The sequence below is a fragment of the Mastigoproctus giganteus genome, chromosome 7, assembly GCF_048544385.1.
Source record: "Mastigoproctus giganteus isolate SK-2022 chromosome 7, ASM4854438v1, whole genome shotgun sequence".
NCBI lineage: Eukaryota > Metazoa > Arthropoda > Arachnida > Uropygi > Thelyphonidae > Mastigoproctus > Mastigoproctus giganteus.
Genome location: NC_143581.1, coordinates 60,838,380 through 60,860,356, shown reverse-complemented (window position 1 = coordinate 60,860,356; position 21,977 = coordinate 60,838,380). Strand labels below are relative to the sequence as shown.

The following is a 21,977-nucleotide window of genomic DNA, read 5'->3' as shown; positions in this document are numbered from 1 at the left end:
AATGTTTGCTGATGCTATCGAGGCAGTGTTAGGTGGGTCGGAAAACTGCTAGATTGGGTGCATACAAGGACTAATAGTTTAACAGTAGCCGTAGGCAGAGGTGAAGGTGATTCTTGCAAAACTTCTATTAGAATAAGTAGCGACCTGGAGCGTGGGGTGTTAGGTGTTTTAGGGACGGGTGGCGGTCATCATGGAACGGGTGGGTATATAGGATGTGTTAGGGTAACAAAGAATAGGAGTAGGAGCATGTATGCTTGCATGTATACCAATGCTAGAAGTATAGTAAATAAATTTGATGAATTTGAAGTGTTGGTGAAGACATCAAAGGCGGATATTGTTGGGATATCAGAGACATGGTGTCACACTGATATAAGGAATGCCGAACTGGAATTTGGGGAGTACAATGTGTACAGAAAGGATAGACAGGATAGGAAGAGAGGAGGTGTTATGCTGTTAATTAAGAAAAACATAAAATCAAAAGAAGTGCATCCAGTTCATTGAGTACAATGAACAATTGTACAGAGAAATAGAGTGGGCTAGTAAATCGGAATGTCTTATAATGGGGGATTTTAACTTCCCAGATATTGACTGGAACTTGTGGGTTGGGCACTCACACACTAGTCAGACTTTTGTGGATTTATTGGATGATTGTTTTCTGCAGCAGCATGTTCAAGAGACAACCAGAGAAAGTAATACTCTTGATCTGGTTATCAGCAGTGATCATTCATGTATTAGGAATTTGCAGATAAAAGACCACTGGGTGGCAGTGATCACAGTGTACTGACGTCGGATTTACTTAAAGATTTAATTTCCATCAAGGGTAAAGGAAAGGATTTTTGCTAACGTAAAGGCGAGTACAGTGGTCTCCGACAGTTTTTAAATTCTGTACAGTGGAATCAACTGATGATGTTACCAACAGTAAATTCTAAGTGGGAAGCATTCAAGGAATTAATCGTGGATGCTACTAAAAGTTTCATACCTATTAAGAAATATTTTTCAAGGATTAGGCCTAAATGGTTGTCAAATGAACTAATGAGACTCATAACAGAGAAGAAAAATGCATGGAATGCATACAAATTAACACGTGACACAGAAGCCTACGATAGCTACAAGTTGATCTGTAACCAAGTTATAAAGGAGGTTAGGCAGGCGAAGGCAGATTATGAGAAATCCTTGGCAAAAGATGCTAAGAAAAACAGCATGGATTTCTTTACTTATATAAACTCTAAAAGGAAGGGGATGAATCTGATTGCTCCACTTGACATCAATGGTTCGACTGTTGATGATCCTGCTCAGATAGCAAACAAACTGAATGACTATTTTGCATCTACATTCACACGTGAGGAATTATTAAGGGTTTGAAAATGGCAGAAGGTTATCAAATTGTAGCAGGATACTTAATGATTTTGTAATAACTGAGAGCAAAGTGGAAGAGAAACTGTTGAAGTTAAACGTAAGAAAAGCACCTGGGGGTGGATGGGATCTATCCAGTTATATTAAAGGAGATGGCAAAGCAACTAAGCAAACCCTTAGCCATAATTATGAGAGAATCCTTGGACTCAGTTGAGGTTCCCACGGACTGGAGATGTGCAAATGTATCCCCAATTCACAAAGGGGGATCGAAGGGTGACACGGGTAATTACAGACCAGTTAGTTTAACTTCTGTTCCGGGTAAAATAATGGAGTCGCTGGTTAAAGATGCATTGCAGGATCATCTAGACAAGACAGCAGCAATAATTCAGACACAGCATGGGTTTGTTAAGGGAAAGTCTTGTCTGACAAATTTGATAGGATATTATGATGTGGTTACAAAGGAACTGGATGCAAAAAATAATTTTGATATCATATATTTGGATTTCAGGAAAGCTTTTGACACTGTTGCGCATGGAAGACTATTGTACAAATTGGAGCAGAATGGTATTAAGGGTAAGTTGCTACAATGGATAAAAGGATGGTTAAGTGGGAGAAGACAGAGGGTGGTAATCAATGGGTGCTGCTCTTCTTGGACTAATGTTATTAGTGGAGTCCCACGGGGTTCGGTGTTGGGTCCACTGTTGTTTTGTATATTTATCAATGATATTGATGAAGATATATCAGGCTTAGTGTCGAAGTTTGCAGATGATACAAAGGTTGGCAGGGTTGTTAATGACAGTAATGGCAGTGTTCTAGTGCAACCGGATCTAGATAATTTGGGCAGATAGGCTAAGAAGTGGCAACTGAAGTTTAACCTTGAAAAATGCAAAGTACTGCATATGAGTAGAAGTAACTCGAGAGAAAAGTATCAACTGCGTGGTACTACACTTAAGGTGGCAGAAAATGAAAAAGACCTGGGAGTAATTGTGCAGTCAGATATGAAGTTTTTTGAGCAATACAGACAGGCTGCCAGGGCAGGTCATAGGGTTTTGTCAATGATATATAGGAATTCTGCTAGCAGGGAAAAGGAGGTGATCGTCCCTCTGTATAAGGCAATGGTCAGGCCACGCCTTGAGTACTGCGTACAGGTCTGGAGGCCTCATTTTAGGAAGGATGTCGATTTGCTTGAGCGTGTACAGAGAAGGGCAACAAGATTGGTGAGGGGAATGAAAGGATCCTTTGACCAAGAGAGGCTTAAGTTCTGCAAATTGCAGTGGCTGGAGACTAGGCACCTGTGAGGTGATCTGATTGAGGTGTATAAGGCCTTGAATGTGTTGAGCACGCTGAATTCTGATGGGATCCTTCCACTTGTTCAGATTACGAAGCTAAGGGGGCATAAATTCAAATTAAGAAAAGACGAATGTAAAATAGGTGTGTGGAAATTTGCCTTTGGCCAGCAGGTGGTTAATTGCTGGAACAAACTTCCATCTGTCGTTGTGAAAGTTGATAGGCTGAATAAATTTAAGGAGGAACTGGACAGGCATTTGGAGGGAATGGTGTGATTTTTTTTTTTTTTTTTTGGCTGATGGTGCATAAGCTCATATACTTGGTTTCTTGCATCACATGCCACTACTACTACTGGGTTTTAGAAGGATTGAAATCAACTAAGTTGTCTTTGCCCCACTGGAGATCGGCATTTAAGGAATTGGTAGTGGATATTCGAGAAGTTGAAGCTGAATGAGCTGGGCAAGGTTTCTTGAACTGGAAAGTAGAATGCAATGTGCTAACATCGGCAAAACTATGGATAGGATTTCCAATCAATGGAAGAACATCATTAATATACAAGAGGAAAAGGGTGGGGGAAAGAACTGAACCTTAGGGAGACACCAGCATTGGTGGAGAAGCCAGAAGACAGAGTCATCCACCATCACCCTCAGTGAGCGATCAGAGAGAAAACTCGATAATCAATCACAAAAAACAGTTGGCAAACCATAAGATGGAAGCTTGTTTAGAAGACCTTTATGCCAAACACGATCGAAAGCCTTTGAGATGTCAAGAGCAACTGCTTGTGTTTCACCGACCTTTTCCATTGAATTTGTCCATAAATGGGTAATATAAGGCAGAATATCACCAGTGGATGACAGAATCCATATTGGTGATTGTTGATCAGATGGAAGGTTTCTAGGTAGTTTAAGAGTTGGTGGTTAATTGATTTCCCCCTTTAGAAAGAGTAGAAGTGATTGCAAGGGAACAATAACTGGAGGGGAGGGATTTGTCACCCTTTTTAGGAACTAGCTGGATATGAGCAAATTTCCAAGCAGAAAGAAAAACACCTTTGGAATAAGAAAATGAAAAAAGGCACAAAGAACAGGAGTAAGTTCAGAAGCACACGTTTTGAGAGCAAGTGGAGAAATACCATCAGGACCTGGAGCTTTCTTAGCATCATAATTCCTCAAAATCCTTCTGACATCCTTTTGACGGAAGACCACAGGAGGCATTAAATGGAGCTTGTTGGGAATGGTAGGAGGTGTTTTACCAAGATAATTAATACATGAGTTGGAAGAATAATGGGATGCTAGCAGGTCAGCTTTATCCTTTGGCTGAAGTGACAACAGACCCATCTTGTTTTGACAGAGGTGGTTGTTGTTATGTGGTTTTTAGGAGCATATGCAACTAAGGCCATATTGCTCCGGGGATATGCGGTGGTCATTCCCTCACCTTTCCTCATCCTCCGTATCTGAGGTGCCTAAAAGAAGCACGGGTTTGAACCCCTGTCTAATCAAGAAGCATGTGCTACACACTGCTACTCCTGCCCACCTGGCTACGGAGGTGCCTATTTTTGACAGAGGTGGGAGCAAAGATGGGCAAAATTTGTGGCCAATAGCTTTGGCAAGAGACCAGGATGCTCGGCTACCATTAGGGCAAGAAGCAAGTTTTCTACTCTTAGCCTATTCAAAATCTAGTTTCGGCTGATTAATAACTGCTTTACAATTGTTGCGAGCTTTGATGTAGGCAGAAAATGAAACTGAAGAATTGGAAGTGAGCAATTACAATATGCGACATTCATATTAGGCAACTGCATGGTGATATAACTGAAGTACATAAGGCTTTAAAAGAATTAAGTATACTAAATGCCGATGGTATCTTTACTCTTTCTCAGATAACACACCTAAACACAGGAAGTACAAATTTAAATTGGAAAAGAATGGTTGCAGAATAGATGTGCAGAATTTTTTTCAGCTAAACAGTAACAATGAAATGAAATTCTAGTTAATGTTGTGAAAGTGGGCAGTTTGAATAAATGTTAAAGAAAAGTTTAATTGTGATAACTGCAAGATACATTTGGGTAGCAGTAATCCCAGAATAACATACCATTTTAGCATTTCGGTGGTACCAAACTCAAGGTAGTAGAATATACCACATGAGCAAACTCCAGTCCAATATGAAATTCTCTGAGCAGTGCAAACAAGCTGCTAGAACAGCTCATGGTGTTCTGTCAATGAGATACAAGAACTTGGCCAACAGGGTAAAAAGAGGTGATCATCCCATTGTATAAGGCAATAGTTAGGCCATATATGAAATACCTGCATACAGGAATGGGCAAATGAAGCTTTTTTTTTTTTTTGTTGTTGTTGGCTGATGCTGTATAAACATTGCTTCCTTACACCATGTTGCCATTACTAAAATGCAGAAAAGGTTATATTTGAATAACAGTAAGCTTGCACAGCACAATGCCCTTTAAACAGCACATATCAGATAACCAGCTTTAACATATTAACTCCCTGTCTGATTAAACTTTATTACTAACTAATTTATACATGTCACAGTGTTCTGTGTATAGTGATAACTTACAATCATTGCTCACAACTTTACTGAAATTTCAGTTCTTCATAGGCTAGTAGTTCAACCTTTTTCTCTTCATGAATCCCTTGAATAACACTAACAGTTTTTGAGGCAAGTGAATTCCTTAAGTAATAGTTTTTTGTAGCAAATCTCTTAATACATTTTTAGAATAAAATAACTTTCAATATACATAATTTATAAAAGAAAGTCTCTGTTGGCATATACAGCCATTCTCCAGTAGCGTAATACTATACTTAGCAAAATTCAACTTTACGAAAGTTTTTGCCGGCCGGTGAAAACTTTAAAAAAAATTGTGACAGAAAAACTAACAACCCAGTTTGATCATATTTTGCATCCCATACAAATAAATGGAGGTATCATGAAAATATTGTAATGTAAACCCACTAACATTGTTTTTTTTTTTTTTGGTAATTCGTTCCAAGACCTCGGAAGTTGAAATTTTTGCCATATAACTAAGCTATTTATCTCTCTAAAAGGTCATTTTTATAATGGAAATTGAGCTATACTTTCATCGTTATCATATGTTCCATTATAAGAATAAATTTTGAACACCTTCGTGATATTTTTCTAAAACACATTTCTGGAGGTCACTACCATAAAACAATAAAAACAATTTGCACTTGGCAGTTTACGAATTGGGCTTTTCTATTAGCACAATCTATTATAAATGGATAGTAAACCCAATCTTATTGCATTTGCGATAAACCTCAATAACTGGAATTCTGTGGGTTTTTACGTTTGCTTTCCCTTCATTGAAATCTTCAATCATATAAAAAAACAAATAAATTTTCAGAATCTTCTCTTCATTCCTATTTACTTATTACAATGGTGATGGGAAAGCGACCAAAGGAAAGTGCAAGTGCTGGCAGTGCTAGGAAATGAAACAAAATTGATTTAAAAATGAAGATGATTAATTAAGAAGTGCGAAGCAGGACAAAGTTTGTCATCTATTGCATGGAATTAGGTCTCGCTGCTTCAACAGTGAATACTATTTTAAGGGACAGCACGCATATAAAAGAATATGTTAAAGGATCAACACATTTAAGATCAACAGTGATCACAAAACAACGTTCAGGTGCTATATCAAAGATGGAAAAACTATTAATAATATGGATGGAAAATCAGATTCAGAAGCGAGTGCCCCTGAGTCCAATGGCCATTCAAGCAAAAGCAAGAAGTATTTATGAAGATATTAAGGATAAGTAGTGTGAACCCCAAGCCAAGTTCGTGGCAAGCAATGGATGGTTTAATAGGTTCAAGCACCGCGTTGGTTTCCAAAACATTAAAGTATGCAGTGAAGTCACCAGTGCCAATTCTGTAGCTACAGAGAAATTTTGTGATGTGTAGGAAAAAAAACCCTGAGCAATGCAGACAGGGGTCTCGGGATCTTGTCAATGATATACAGAAATTTTGCGAGCAGGGATAAGAAGGTGATTATCCCGTTGTATAAGGCAATGATCAGATCACACCTTGAGTACTGCATACAGGTCTGGAAGTCTCATTTTAGGAAGGATGTAGAGTTGCTAGAATGAGTACAGAGAAGGGCAACAAGACTGGTGAAGGGAACAAAGGGGTGCTCTTATGAAGAAGGGCTTAAGTTCTGCAAATTACAGCTTCTGGAGACTAGGCACCTGCGAGGTGATCTGATTGAGGTGTATAAGGCCTTGAATGGATTGAGCGGGCTCAATGCTGATGGGATTCTTCCTCTTGCTCAGATTACAAACCTGAGGGGGCATAGATTCAAACTGAGGAAAGACAGTTGTAGAATAGATGTGCAGAAATTTGCCTTTAGCCAGAGGGTAGTTGACTGATGGAACAAACTTCCATCTATTGTGGAAGTTGACGGCTTAAATAAATTCAAGGCAGAACTAGACAAACATTTGGAATGAATGGATCAGCGAAATGGGAAGGGTTTTTTTTTTTTTTTGGTTGATACCGTATAAGCTTGCTTTCTTGCATCATGTGCCTCTACTAATGCTAATGCTAACACAAGGCTGAGGGTGGCCTTGAGAAAAAGACTCCACTTGAGAAGATAAATCACCAAATTGTGATCTAAGGTGCCTAGAGATCCACTCACCTCAACACTAGAGATCCATCTCAATCATGAAAAAAAGATCGAGCGTCTAGAATTGTGGTAGTTAAATGACAATCTGTGAGAAATCACTAGTAATTGCAAAAGCATCAGCATCTTAAGCACCTGGTTCATATGACCAAAAAACTGAAGCCAGCTGGAGTTATGAACACTAAAATTACCCAAGAAAATGACCTCACCGTTAGAAAAGACGAACTGGTCCAAAAAAAGGTCAAATGACTTCATCAACCTCACATTTGCAAACCAGTGGGTCAACCCGCATACTCAAATGAGTCTTACTCATTTGCTGTCCTTTGATGAACCATATCTCGAGCTCATTCAAACTGTGGACAGGACTTATAAATGGCAGAGTACGCTGAAGGGAGCTTCTTCCTCCTCCAGCAGTTCGCAGTGTGTATGGTCTTGTGTCTTAGCATACTCCTTAAAAGGGCGATTGCAACCTCCACAGAAGGTATCACTCTTACAATACTTGGCTACATGGCCAAAATCCATACATCGATAGCATTAAGATGGAACAGGGTTCCGCACCCCATAGGATGAACTAGTTCCAATTAATTTGTAAATTCCAATTAATGATTAATCACTAATTAATCAATTAATTAATCTTGATTAGACCAAGAAGCAAGAAGCATGTGCTATGCACTGCTGCTCCTGCCCACCTGGCTACGGAGGAGCCTGATAGACTGGAGTTAACCAGAGGTTCCCTAACTAATATACCTTGAGACCCCATAAAATTTTTCATAAATTTCACATGTTCCCCCCAAGTTCCAAAACAAGTGCAAATAAACAGATCTGACATGAAATTTAGCTATGAATATACATACTTTTATAAATCAATATACATTTCAATACATTTAATTTCAAAGAAATAAAATATGAATAAAATATGACTAATAGAAATGAATTAAAAAATGCTTTGTACCTGGATTAGTGGGATGGTTTTGTTTTTCCTTTTCATTAAAGGTGCTTTGTGAAAAAAAGCAAGTGCCCCCTCAAAAAACAAAGTGTACCCCTTGAGGTGCTCCCTACACTTTGGGAAAACAAACATACATACACTAGTGCGTGCACTTCACAGAAATGATACTTAAGCCAGAGAAGATCAAAAAGAGGAGATTCCAAATTGCTAAGTCTCTGACAGGGAATATCAGAGCAGACATGCACAAATACCAAATTTGAAGTGAAAGGAATCATATGGCTAATAATTAGAAATGAGATAAGCAGAGATTGAATCAACCAATAATTGGTATTCTGTCAGAAAAAGTAAGTGAAATGGACATCACTGAGATTGAAACTGAAATGACATATATTTGTGAAACAAATAAGGAAGTGATTGGGAGGTTTAAATCTTTTCACAGAAAAGTTTGTCTACTCATGATGCATTTAATAGTAAAGAAAAGTTAAGGACATGTGAAGTAATGAAATTTTTGGATATGGCATATGCATAGCAAGAATATACCCAGCTCCTTAACATAACATGGCCTCAACAATGCCCCCACACACCATTACTCGAACTCCCTCCAGTCACTATCTGGCAGATAGAAGCAGTGAGATAATACACTAGCTGATCCAGATGCCTCATAGACAGTTACCAATTTCACCCAGTGGACTATTTAGTGTTCAGCTTGCAAAATCCTGGATCTTGTCACAATAGTAATAGGAACATGTGATGCAAGAAAACAAGCTTATGAGTTTATGCAGCATCAGCCAAAAAAAAAAATTTTCACATATCCATTCCCTCTAAAAGTTTATCCAGTTCCTCTTTGAATTTATTTAATCTATCAACTTCCACGACAGCTAGAAGTTTGTTCCAGCAATTAACCACCTTTCTTGCTTAAGGCAATTTCCACACATCTATTCTACAACTGTCTTTCCTCAATTTGAATTTATGCCTGCTTAGGTTCGTAACCTGAGCAAGTGGAAGAATCCCATCAGAATTTGGCGTGCTCAACCCATTCAAGGCCTTATACACCTCAATCAGATCACCTCGCAGGTGCCTAGTCTCTAGAAACTGCAATTTGCAGAACTTAAGCCTTTCTTGGTAAGAGGTCCCCTTCATTCCACTCACCAATCTTGTTGCCCTTCTCTGTACACACTTAAGCAACTCTACATCCTTCCTAAAATGAGGCCTCCAGACCTGTACGCATAATGCCCATCATAACCTAAAAGAACATTAATCGTACTGCATGATGGAAGAGATGACAAGCTGCAGGAGACTCTGGAAACTAAACGTGGGTTTTACTGTTTCAAGTCTCCAATAGGCAAAGTGATGGTACTGCACCAGTCGATAAGAGTCATCTTCCACCTAGCACTGCCTGGTAACATAAAGGGTGGCAATTCCTCTGTGTGTGGATGCCACACCTTGATTCACACCTGGGTATTCACTTCCAGTAAACTAAGTGCATGGGGGGAGGAGAATTATACCCAGGGTTACTAACAGTCCCACTATCATGAAAGTGCAAGCTGATGATTTGGTTCTCACAGAACGATCAGACCACCAAAATTCGGCTCACTTGGCACAAGTGTCACCTGTATATCAGTTCCATCAGTGTTTTTGACTCCCAATTAGCAAACCCTAGCTTGTCATACCTGAGAGAATGTCTGTGACAAACCTCACAATCATTCCAATCTACATCCAAATTCCTTGCCCTTGGCATCTCTAATTTTATCAACATCTACATCATTAGATTCAAATGATGGATCCCATCCCACTAGTGCTCTTATTCATAAGGTTTTGAGGTTTAACCCATATAGCACTTCCCCTAACTAGTATTAGTTCTGGGAAGAATATTTAATAATTTCGCAGACCATTGTGAATGAGAAATGAATTTAGGATGTTTGTTATTCTTGCCTCAATCCCAACTGAATCATCTTCACAGTGCACTTTTAACCTCTAAAGCCAATGTGTTCTTTCTGCACCCTTGAACCGAAGAGGAAGGTACGGCTTTTTACTGGAACTTTTTACTCTACAACTGAACTCTCATCTCGCAAAACCACATTGGTTGAGGCCAACTGTGTATACTGGCAAAATATGCAAAAAAGGCAACACAGTGATGTAATCATATGAAATAAGTGAATGACAACAATAGAAAATTAAGTCAAATTTATCTCAAAATTTTAACCAGCTTCATATAATATACAGTACATAGAATAACTTAATATTATAAAACAAACAGTGCTTTTTTTCAATTTACTAAGGTTCTGTGGGGGGTGATCGTCCCACCCCACCGCTGCTTTCAGATATTACCCTAAGAATGGTGTAACCTGCCCTCCCCACCACGTGGAGAAACTACGGTACCGGTTCACCACTGGGGGAGGGGGGGGGGAGAACAGTTGATAAAGCGTGATTGTTTAAGATCACCAGGGGCAGTTCACAATTTTCGCAGTTGGATCCAGAATTGATAGTTTCGCTAATGCCCTCCGTCCTTCCCTTAAAGTTCACTAGTGTTTCAATTAGCAGCAAGTTGTCTGACCAAAAGGTCATAAGAACCGATGCTGCGATGGCTTGCTGCAAAATCTTGCTATCCAACAACAGTACAATTTTAAACAGAAATTATAACAGACAGACCGTTACTATAATAAATAATGTATTATATTATTCACTAGCCTATACTATTCATGCTATAACAATATAATAAATAAATTACTTAAATCTAAATTATATTAAAATTACTGAATAATATCATTAAAATAGTTAAGCGGGTACCTCAGCTGCCTATCATATTTCTTGCTTTTTTCTGTTTCACCGGGCGACTTCGGCTTGTTGAATGCTTCCATCTTGGCTTCAACATTTAAAGTGCGACTCCTAACAATAATAAGATCACCATTTTCTGTAGAAAACAACATAAAACACTTAAATAATGTTCACTGATGCTAATATAAAAAGGAGGTTTCAAACTATTCGAAAAAAAATTTTTAGCACGTACTCTAAGGTCCGAAATAAGAATCAAATATCAAATCAGCCTGGAATGGTTTGAACAAGCTCAATCCTGATGGCATTCTTCCTCTTGCTCAGATTATGCACTTGAGGGGGCATAAATTCAAATTGAGGAAAGACAGTTGTAGAACATGTTTTGCGGAAATTTGCCTTTAACCAGCGGGTGATTTATTGCTGGAACAAACTTCCAGCTGTCGTGGAAATTGATAGTTTAAATGAGTTCAAGGAAGTACTGGACAAACTTTTGGAGCGAATGAATAGGTAAAATGCGAAGTTTTGGGAGATTGGGGGCTTTATAAGCTTGCTTTCTTGCATCATATGCCTCTACGAATGCTAATGATAATTCTACATGTCTGATTTAGGAGTTATTAACACGTGTGTCGAGAGAACCAGCGTGGGCCCCCGGGGTAAACACCCTCACCAAGCTGGTACGCCTTTCCCAGTAGAGGAAGCTCGAACTAAAATTCCAAGTCACCCTTCATACTGTCCGTGCCCGGGGAAGCTTACCCACCTGTCCCCTCGACGCTCCTGGTTCCAATATTGAACTTCCAAAAATGCACGCATACAAACTAATTGCCCTTAATTTTTAAGGGTCATCTATTGATTATAAAATTGTTGCAGTGACTTCCTTGAAAGCAGACTTTCACGCGTAGAATTTGAACCGCCAAATCGCTCGATTATTCCTTCAGTGGTGTAAATTGTTTCTTATTCTATCCGTTGCAATTCTGAAATATCATCAGAGTGATAATTAAAGTCCAGAGAACTGGGTGAAAGAATTAATGTATGATCCATTGAGTCCTCCATGCTAGGATTAGGAACCTCCTCTTTGTTAGGATTTTGTTTGTTTGGATTTTGGCTGTTTTAAAACAGATGCACCCGTCACACTCCCTCTGACTGTTTCTGAATATCTCAACTTCCATTTCATAGACTAGCCTCTTTAATAATCCCATAAAAAGTATGGAGCTCACGTCGAGTGTCTATGCTGGGCAAGCAGCAGGGACTCACCAAGCTATTCATCTGGGTAGATAGAGGACAATTGCTAGATCTATATACACCTCCGTATAAATTTGAGTTGAAAATGCACCCTTTTAAATAATAAATGAAAACCAAAACTCATATTTTTTATACTTTCGAAATAGCTTGAAACATAAACTAAATATCACAACGTAAAAAGCGTGTACATTTACATTAAAAAATTTTAGTTTAAACTACAATAAGTAGTACTTGCACTTTATATGTTAAGTTTTCCGTGTTCATTTTACATGTTAAGTTTTTGCGATTTAGTTATTGCATTTTTATAAATTATGTCGTGCATATCAATATTACGTTATTAGCATTAACAGTGTCATGTTAACAATATTACGTTTTAGTATTAGCATTAACAGCGGAAAGTGATGCAAAAAAAGCAAGCTTATACAGCATCAGCCAAAAAAAAAAAAAAAGGCAACTCCATTTCACCTACTCATTCCCTCCAATAGTTTATATCGTTCTTCCTTGAATTTATTTAAGCTCTCAATTTCTACAAAAACAGATAGAAGTTTATTCCAGCAATCAACCACCCGCTGGCTACAGACAAACTTCCGCACATCTATTCTACAATCGTCCTTCCTCAATTTTAATTTGTTCCCCCCATCATGAGTGTGATCTGAGCAAGAGGAAGAATCCCATCATCATTGAGCTTTATCAATCCATTCAGAGCCTAAAAATCCCTTTCTATTTCTAATATTGCAAACAACTAAATCTTTCTAGAAACACAATAGATCTTAAATAATTTTTAATTTAAAAAAAAAATCTCCAGTGCAACAGAAATAGAAAGAGTCAAAAGTCGGTGATAAGTTTGAAATATACTGGCACTTCATTTATTAAATAATGTTCTTTTATTAGTTTCAATAATGCTTTTGGATCAGAATGACTAATCCCTAAAGTGGAGTTTACGCAGTAGGACACTGGTATCGTCACCGTCCTCCCCACACTGGGTGAGAAAGGCCCGAGTTCGAATCCGTCGATGACGCGAGGAACTTTAAAGGGCTTTTTTCACTCCGTGACTGAGTTAGTCGGTCTCAGGCACAAAAAGCAAGGTTTTTTCCGCAGAAACTGGGGTTTTTACGTCTAGTAAAACAGGCAAATCGACCAGAGAACACACGCAATTTACAGACAAAATGAATATATGGTATATCAGTAGATGTAATCATTTAGGGGGGGTAGGTCCGTAATATCATAATTTTAAATTTTGAAATCCCTAAAGTGGAGTCTGTGCGATAGCACAGTGGTATCGTCACTGTCCTCCACACATCGACGGGATTCGAGTTCTCATCCCGTCGATGACGCGAGGGACTTTAGTGGGTTTTTTTCACTCCGTGGCTGAGTTAGTCGGTGTCAGGCATTGATAGCAACGTTTTCTCTCGGAGAAACTGGGGTTTTTTCGTTGTTATTATTATTATAATTAGCTATATGGTGCAAGGAAGCCTGAGGTTTATGCTACGCCAGCCAAAAAAAATAAAAATTCCCCCGTTACCCTTAGAGAGAGAGAGAGAGAGAGAGAGAGAGAGAGAGAGAGAGAGAGAGAGAGAGAGAGAGAGAGAGAGAAGTAAAAGGGAATCACCAAGAAAGGGAAGAATGATGATATACAGCTCAGGACCCTGGGTGTGCCAAACCCATACCCACCAGTTGTGAGCCCCTGGGGTTTGAACCTTATGTCTTGTTAGCGTCATCTTCTATACAGGACAAGTCCTTATGTCGGTGTTGTTTCCTTCATCATTTCTAGGCGCCTCCCTAGCTAGGTGGGAAGGAGCAGCAGTGCGTAGCACACGCTTCTTGATTAGACCGGGGCTCGAGCCCGTGACCACCAAATACGGAGGATGCGGAAAGGTCAGGGAATGACTACCGCATATCCCCGGGCCTATATGGCCTTAGTTGCTAATGCTCCTAAAAACCAAATAACAAACAAACAAACATCATTTCTATACCTCACAAAGTTCCTCTGGTATGCTCTTCCCATATTCAGGCCACTCCTATGAGAAGCTACAGGTGAAAACCTCACTGGTCCTTAAATTTTGCATACCAGTGTAGATCATGTGTTGCCAGGCAAATCGACCAGAGAACACACAAAATTTACGGACACAAATATGGGTTTATGTAATCAATTACGGATAATCCTAATATAATAATTAGATTTTTTTAATCCCTAATGTTTTCAATGATTACATCCTTCAAAAAAAGTTTCGAATTAATTGTGAGTTGCTCCGTTGCTGTGAACATGACGCCCGAAAAGTTCAAGTCCGACTTAAGGAATGTAGAGAATAATCCCCCCCCCCATATCCAAATTTATTAGACCCCTAAATTTAACTGTAAAGTCCAGCTATAGGACCGAAAGAAATAATCGGTCCATATTTATTAAACAGTTTAGACCAAAAATCTAATTTTATGCCAATCGAAGAAGCACGGTCGAACACTGTGGTTCTGACAGTGGGGAAGATGTCCCACCTGCTTTACAAAATAGATATCGCCATCCTCAAGAATTATTAGCGAGTTGGACTAGGAGAGTTGGAAAAGAAGCTTCCTATATCTAAAATTAAGGTAATCCCTGTTGATTTATAATATAAAAAAAAGTTGATTACGTTTATATCACTTTCACTCAAAAAGGCGTCTGTTAATTTTTTTATGCAAAGCAAATTACTGCAATGTGATTTAAGTTCTTCATCACTAAAATTTGAATATTTTAATGGCATTCATATCTGAAAATTCTAACTATAACGATAAAAAGTACTTTTTTTTTTAAACTATTGATAAGAAAAGTAATATTTTCACGATTTACTGTTTCTTTACTTTTATCGTCATTATTTCAATAAAGTTAAGAAAGTTTATCTCGATATAAAGTTAAGAAAGTTTATTTCAATATAAAGTTAAAAAAGTTAAGAACGTCGAGAAAGTTTATGCTCTCGAACTTAGCACATAATGCATAGTTTTGGGGTTTGAGGCGCCACCAGTGGTTTCCCACAACTGCACCTTTAGTACTCTTGTGAGGATAACAGTACTCTGTAAATGCCAGAAGTATGTGGAATGTGGGTTTATGTAGATTTATGTCGGGTTTTGTTGTTCTTCTGGCTTCTTGGCCGCGGGGCGCCTGTTCGGACTCCATATTGTCCGTACACACCAGTAGGAGGTGAGCCAGGTAGTACAGTACAGATTGCTTCTCTGGCTGGTCGCTTCCTGGACAGAGCCCACGTTAAAAAAAAAAAAAAAAAAAAGAGAGAGAGAGAGAGATAGGGGAAAAAAAAAAGAGAGAGAGAGATAGGGGAAAAAAAGAAAAGAAAAAAGGAGTTTGTGGCCATGAGGAAAAGGCAATCTTAGAGTAGGCCAAGTCGTGTATAAGTTGGTCAAGGTTGAGATATTTGTCCAGGGAGATGTACACAAGAGTTCTAATTTAGGTACTTTTTTCACAATTGAAGGTCGTTGATATTATTTCTTCTGTTGGCCACCTGCTGGGTTTTGCGTCGTGAGAAGGGAGTCTTGCGCGAAGCACGTGAAGGCGTTGTAATCCTCTTCAGAGTCTAACAGATTTTAGACTCTCGATTTCTTGGTAGGTATGTTATCCTAGTAATGAAGACCCATCGTAGGTCGTATAATTGACAGTCATATATTGGTGTGCAAAACTTAAGCACCAACACTATTTCTAAAAGTTACAACCACAAAATCTTTACTTAAGGCACTCTTTACTGATGAAAGTAGATTCAGTCTCAGTAGCGATTCCGGACGTCAGCTAATCTGACGAGAGGTTGGCACACGGTATCACCCCGCAAACATCACTGAGAGGGATCGATGTGGTGGTCGAGGTGTTCTCGTCTTGGGAGGCGTTATCTTGGATGGGCGTACACAACTCTAGCTACTGGAAGGCGGTACTGTAATCGGTGCATGCTACTGTACTGAGATAATCCTTCCCCATGTGCATCTGTTCCGAGGTCCCATTGGCCCCGAGTTCGTGTTTATGGATGATAACGCCACACCCCATCGAACTGCAGCTGTTATGCTTTTGGAAAGTGAGGACATTGTTCGTATGGATTGGCCTGCCCGTTCCATTGATCTAAATCCCATCGAACACATATGGAACGCTCTCGGGAGACGCCTAGCAGCGTGTCCACACCCACCAGAAAATGTTCACCAGCTTAAGATGGCGCTGACAGAGGAATGGACGATGTTACCGCAAGAACTTATCAACAACATTGTTATAAGTACGGAGAGACGGTGCAAAGCCTGCATCGACATTAGGGATTAGCCATATCTCCTACTGAGGACCACCTCTTCCCTTTGCTCCATCTTTGGCAGTGATGCATCTGTATCATGGCAGCCAGTGGTACGTTGCCATTTTTGAATAAAGTCCCTCTGTAAGGTTTTCTTTCCGTTGTTATGTCAATGTTATTTCCTTCATCATTTCTATACCTCATGAGGTTCCTTTGGTATGCTTTTCCCATATCCAGGCCACTCCTGTGAGAAGCTACAGGTGAAAACCTGACTGGTCCTTAAATTTTTCACACTAGTGTACATCACGTGTTGCCTGCTATCCAACCCCCACAGGAACAGAAACAGGTCGGGTCCTCTGCAATGCCCAGCAAGCAGAGTTTGGCTTTAATAGATCCGTGTTCGGTCAAGAAAAAAGTTCGGTACAGGTCGGAGAGAAACGGAGAGAACTTGGGTGCACTCTGCCAATGTCAGTGATAAATTTTGTGATTTCTCCTTTAGGTGAGTTTGTTCATCTTTTTTGCCATACATGCTGCAAATAGGCAACAAAGAGTTTCTTTTCTGTTCTGCGAATGTTTGCCAGATCTACTGTGAAGCCTAAAAAGATATGGGGTATCGCTATGGGGTTGGTACAAATCAAATTACTATATTAGGATTACCCGTAAATGATTACACTAACCCGTATTCGTATCTGTAAATTGCGTGTGTTCTCTGGTCGATTTGCCTGTTTTGCTGGACGAAAAAACCTCAGTTTCTGAGGGAAAAAACCTTGCTATCTACGCCTGAGACCGACTCACTCAACCACGGAGTGAAAAAAACCCACTAAAGTTCCTCGCGTCATCGACGGGATTCGAACCCGGACCTTTTCCACCCGGTGTGGGGAGGACGGTGACGATACCACTGTGCTACCCACGCAGACTGGACAGTTGGTACAGGAGACCGATGCCTTATCCATGGACAGTTGGTACATGTGTGTGTGTGTGTGTGTGTGTGTGTGAACTGTGTCAGGGTGGTTCCCAGGCAAATGCCCATCTCCACCTAATTCTTTATTTTACAGAAAACTGTAAAGTGGGCCTGAAATATAGCTAAGAAGTTGAAATTCCAGAACAAGAAATTTTAATGTGTAAATTAATTTACACTAATATATCTAATAATAATAATCAAAATTTGAATAGGAAAGATTACAATAGTATTGAAGGAATGTTTGTGAGCTTAATGTGTTGTTTATGTCAGGTCACTCTGCCATCAGGAAGCAGCTGACGACTTCAGCTGCAATCTGATGCCCGTCCCCGGCACGTGGAGCCGGACCTGCTTCTACTATTATACTCTAGAGTGCTGCTAAGCACAAACTTGCACCCAACAGAAGAAGTGCAATACTGTTGGGTGCCAACATCCCTGGTCTCAGGCCGCCCAAACCCAAGAACCAGGGAGAAGAGAAAAAAAAAAAAAAAAACCACCGTAGTGGTACATGTTCAGGAGCCCCAGACCGAACAAATAGCCTCCTGGACTGAAGCTCCCGAACCCAGATGCGATCATGCATGATACAAATACACTGCCAACTCTAGATCTGAAAAGTTTCTGATTATAATTCTTTTGGCGAACACCGCAGCAGCAAACCTTTGTAAAGCCTGGAAACTAGATAAATCTTTCAAGAGGATTCCTACGTTGTCCTCGGTAAAGGGAGAAACCTCATCAAAGAGACGACGACGTTCCGACCCATAACAGGGGCAATCAAACAACACATGTGTCCAGGTTTCCGTCTCGCCACACGAGCACCACGGGTCTGGCTCCAATCCTCTTGAATACAACTTATCACGAAATGATCCGTGGCCAGTCAAAATATAACTTATAAACATCGAAGGACAAAACCAGGATGACACTGTCTTCGATGTAGCGAAATCCGCAAGTGGAATAATTTTCCTTGTGATCTCGCCAAAACTAGAAGAGCTCCAACGAGCCCTCCACATAGCAATCAGGGAGTTCCAAATTTTAACTTTTTCCTCCTTAGCATTAGCAGTCAAATCAACAGAGATACCCGAACATTAAGCTGAGACTCCTTTTCTTAAAGCATACAGCATGCCACGATATAGAATGTACAAATCTACAGGTATAGTCCCTGCAAGCACCTGTAGTGCAACCGTTGAAACAGTCCTAGGAGCATGCAGAAAAGCCAACAATATGGATCTCTGCAACGACATTAGCTGCCTACTGATTCTAACCTTGGTCACAGCCTCCATCCATACTCCAGCGGCATATGCAACTATGGGCAAAAAAATAGCCTTGTAATATAATGCCATTGTTCTTTTATTAAGACCCCATTCCCTCCGAGAGATACGTATAACAAATGAAGTAAAATTCTTCAGCTTATCTTTCAAGTGTGATACATGCTGGTGAAATCCCAGCCGGTCATCCAAAATAAGACCTAAATACTTGATATTATTTACTAGAGTAACTTGGATTCCATTCAGCAAAACCCTGGGTGGACGCTTGTAGTCAAAATGGTTTTTGAATACCATCATCTTGGTTTTCTTAGATGAAATCTTCAGTTTATTTAGCACAGCCCACTCAGAGAGACTCCTCAAAATTTCCTGAATTTTCGACTCAATCACTGTTCTTGAGCCACCAGATACTCCCAAAACCAAGTCGTCCGCATACGCCACTTGCAAACACTGTGAAACCTGCGATCTATTCAGCCATTGATCTAGAACTGAGTTCCAGAATATCGGCCCTAAAACAGATCCCTGTGGACATCCCGTATTGATATACTTGCCAAACATGAGGTGCTTCGCACAGACTCTCACAAGCCGGTCACTGAAGTAGGAACGAATAACTCCAAAAATATACCTATTACATCCAGATTTTCTCAAAGACATCAGCACACTCTCCCACCAAACGGAATCAAAAGCCCCTTCAAAATCTATAAAAACAACCAACACATATTTTTCGGTAGAAGATTTGATATAGTTCATTAACTCCAAAATAGCTTCCTCAGTAGAATGTCCCTTTTTAAATCCAAGCTGGGAATTTGACACCATGTTACCATCCACTAAACTACCAATAATACGAGGGAGTAACAATCTCTCAAATAATTTCCCAAGATTTGCCAACAAGGAAATGGGTCTGTAAGCCCTAGGATCAGCCTTAGACTTCCCAGGCTTGTGGAGGATCTTGAGCAACGCTATCTTCCAGGGTCTCAGGAAGACCATTTCAAGAAAACATTTATTGTACTGGACAGTTGGTACATGTGTGTGTGTGTGTGTGTGTGTATACTGTGTCAGGGTGGTTCCCAGGCAAAAGCCCATCTCCACCTAAATAGTTTTACAACAGAAAATCTGTAAATTGGACCTGAAAAATAAAAAGATAGCTAAGAAATAAGAAGAGTAAAACCTAATTTTGAAAAGAAAAAGGAGGGAGAAAATTACATTAAGTTCATATACTAAATCTAGTGCATAATAAATAGATTTTCGTATAGGAAAGAATGAAAGTATATATACGAGAGATATTTTTGTGAGTGTAGTATGTTGTTTATGTCAGGTCACTTTGCCATCAGAAAGCAGCTGGACTTTTCAACTACAATCTGATGCCCGTCCCCGGCACGAGGAGCCGGACCTGCTACTATATTAAAAGCTGGAGCGCCAAAGCGCAATTCAACACTCAACAGAGAAAGTGCAATACTGTTGAGCGCCAGCTGTCCAGACTTGGGCCGCCCAAACCCAAGAACTGAACAAAAAAAAAAAAAAAAACAACCACAAAGTGGTACATGCCGAGGAACCCCAGACCCGACCAAAGGCTTCCAGGTCTGAAGTTCCCAAGCCCAGATGCAATCATTGAAGATTCTGGTTGTATACGGCCAGTTCAATGTCTGAAAAGTTTCTTATTATACATCTTCTGGAAAACACAGTATTTGCGAACACCTGTAAGGCCTAAAAGTTGTCAACTCCTTGCACCAATGTATGCACATTATCTTCATCAAAATTAGATATTTGTTCTTTCAAAAGATGCCTTTCTACTTTATAGTAAGGACAAGAAAATAGTATGTGTTGCCAAGTCTCTATCGCTCCACAAGAACACCATGGATCTGGCTCCAATCCTCTAGAGTGCAATTTATCCCGGATCGAACCGTGTCCTGTCAGCAGAAAACTGGTATACATAGTGGGGCAAAACCACGACGACACTTGCTTAGAGATAGCAAAATCTGCCACTGGAATAATCTTTCTAGTTATCGCTCCCACCTCGGAAGAACTCCATCTGGCTCTCCATATTCCAACCAAACCAGTCCAAATACGAAGTTTCTCCTCCTTAACTGTAGCCGTCAGATTTAAAGACAACCCTAGATATTGGGCAGGGATACCCTTCCTCATCGCATACATCATTCCTCGGTATACCACGTATAAATCCAGAGGTAACAAGCCAGCTATCACTTGTAGCGCAGCCGTAGACACAGTCCTTGGCGCATTCAAATAGGTCAGCATCATTGATCGCTGCAGCGACATTAACTTACGTTGAGTCCTGATCTTAAGCACAGCCTCCAGCCACACGCCAGCAGCATAGGCGATAACTGGTAGAAAGATCGTTTTGTAATACAAACTCATAGTTGTTTTGCTGAGTCCCCACTCTCGCCTAGAAATTCTTATAACTGAACATATAAACTTCTTTATTTTATCGTTAAGATGTGAAACGTGCAGGTGAAAACCCATCCTGTCGTCCATAATAACTCCTAAATATTTGATATTAGACACAAAGGGAATTTGTTTCCCATCCAACACAACTCTAGGTGGGCGGCGATAATCAAAATGGTTTTTGAACACCATGAATTTGGTTTTAGTAGATGAAATTTTCAATCTGTTCAATGTAGCCCAATTAGAGAGATCCTCCAGGACTTCCTGTATTCTGTGCTCCAGCACGGTTCTAGACCCACCTGGGACCCCCACAATCAAATCGTCAGCATATGCCACTTGTATGCAATTTATAGCTTGAGACTTATTTAACCACTGGTCCAGAACGGCATTCCAAAATATTGGACCCAAAACGGATCCCTGTGGACATCCACGACCTACATATTTACTAAACATCAAGTGCCCTGCACATACTTTCACCAGTCTGTCACTAAAGTATGAACGTATAACTCCATATAGGTTACTATCACAATCAGACCTTCTCAAAACATTCAAAACGCTCTCCCACCACACAGTGTCAAAAGCACCCTCAAAATCTACAAAGACTACCAAAACATACTTCTCAGGAGAAGACTTCGCATAATTAATCAATTTCTGTATCGCCTCCTCGGTTGAATGACCCTTCTTAAAGCCAAACTGAAAATCCGACATAGCATGACCGGCAGTCAAAACCTCAATTATTCTAGGAAGCAATAACCTTTCAAACAGCTTACCCAAGTTAGACAGAAGCGAAATCGGTCTGTAAGCTCGAGGACTCCCACGAGACTTACCCGGCTTATGTAAAATCTTGAGAAGAGCCACCTTCCACGATCTAGGGAATACT

The 21,977-nt window shown here is 39.9% G+C and overlaps 1 protein-coding gene across 2 annotated transcripts in view; it reads right to left on the bottom strand.

The window, feature by feature from the left end:
• APP-BP1 (Nedd8-activating enzyme E1 regulatory subunit APP-BP1) overlaps window positions 1-11,089 on the bottom strand; it is a 237,617-nt gene extending 226,528 nt beyond the window's left edge. For both annotated transcript variants that reach the window (XM_090376930.1, XM_090376931.1), the window contains exon 1: window positions 11,013-11,089. In XM_090376930.1, coding sequence (XP_090233056.1) covers window positions 11,013-11,083 — 71 coding nt within the window. In that variant the 5' untranslated portion in view covers window positions 11,084-11,089. The remainder of the gene's footprint in view (window positions 1-11,012) is intronic.
• Between the last annotated feature and the right edge of the window lie 10,888 nt (window positions 11,090-21,977).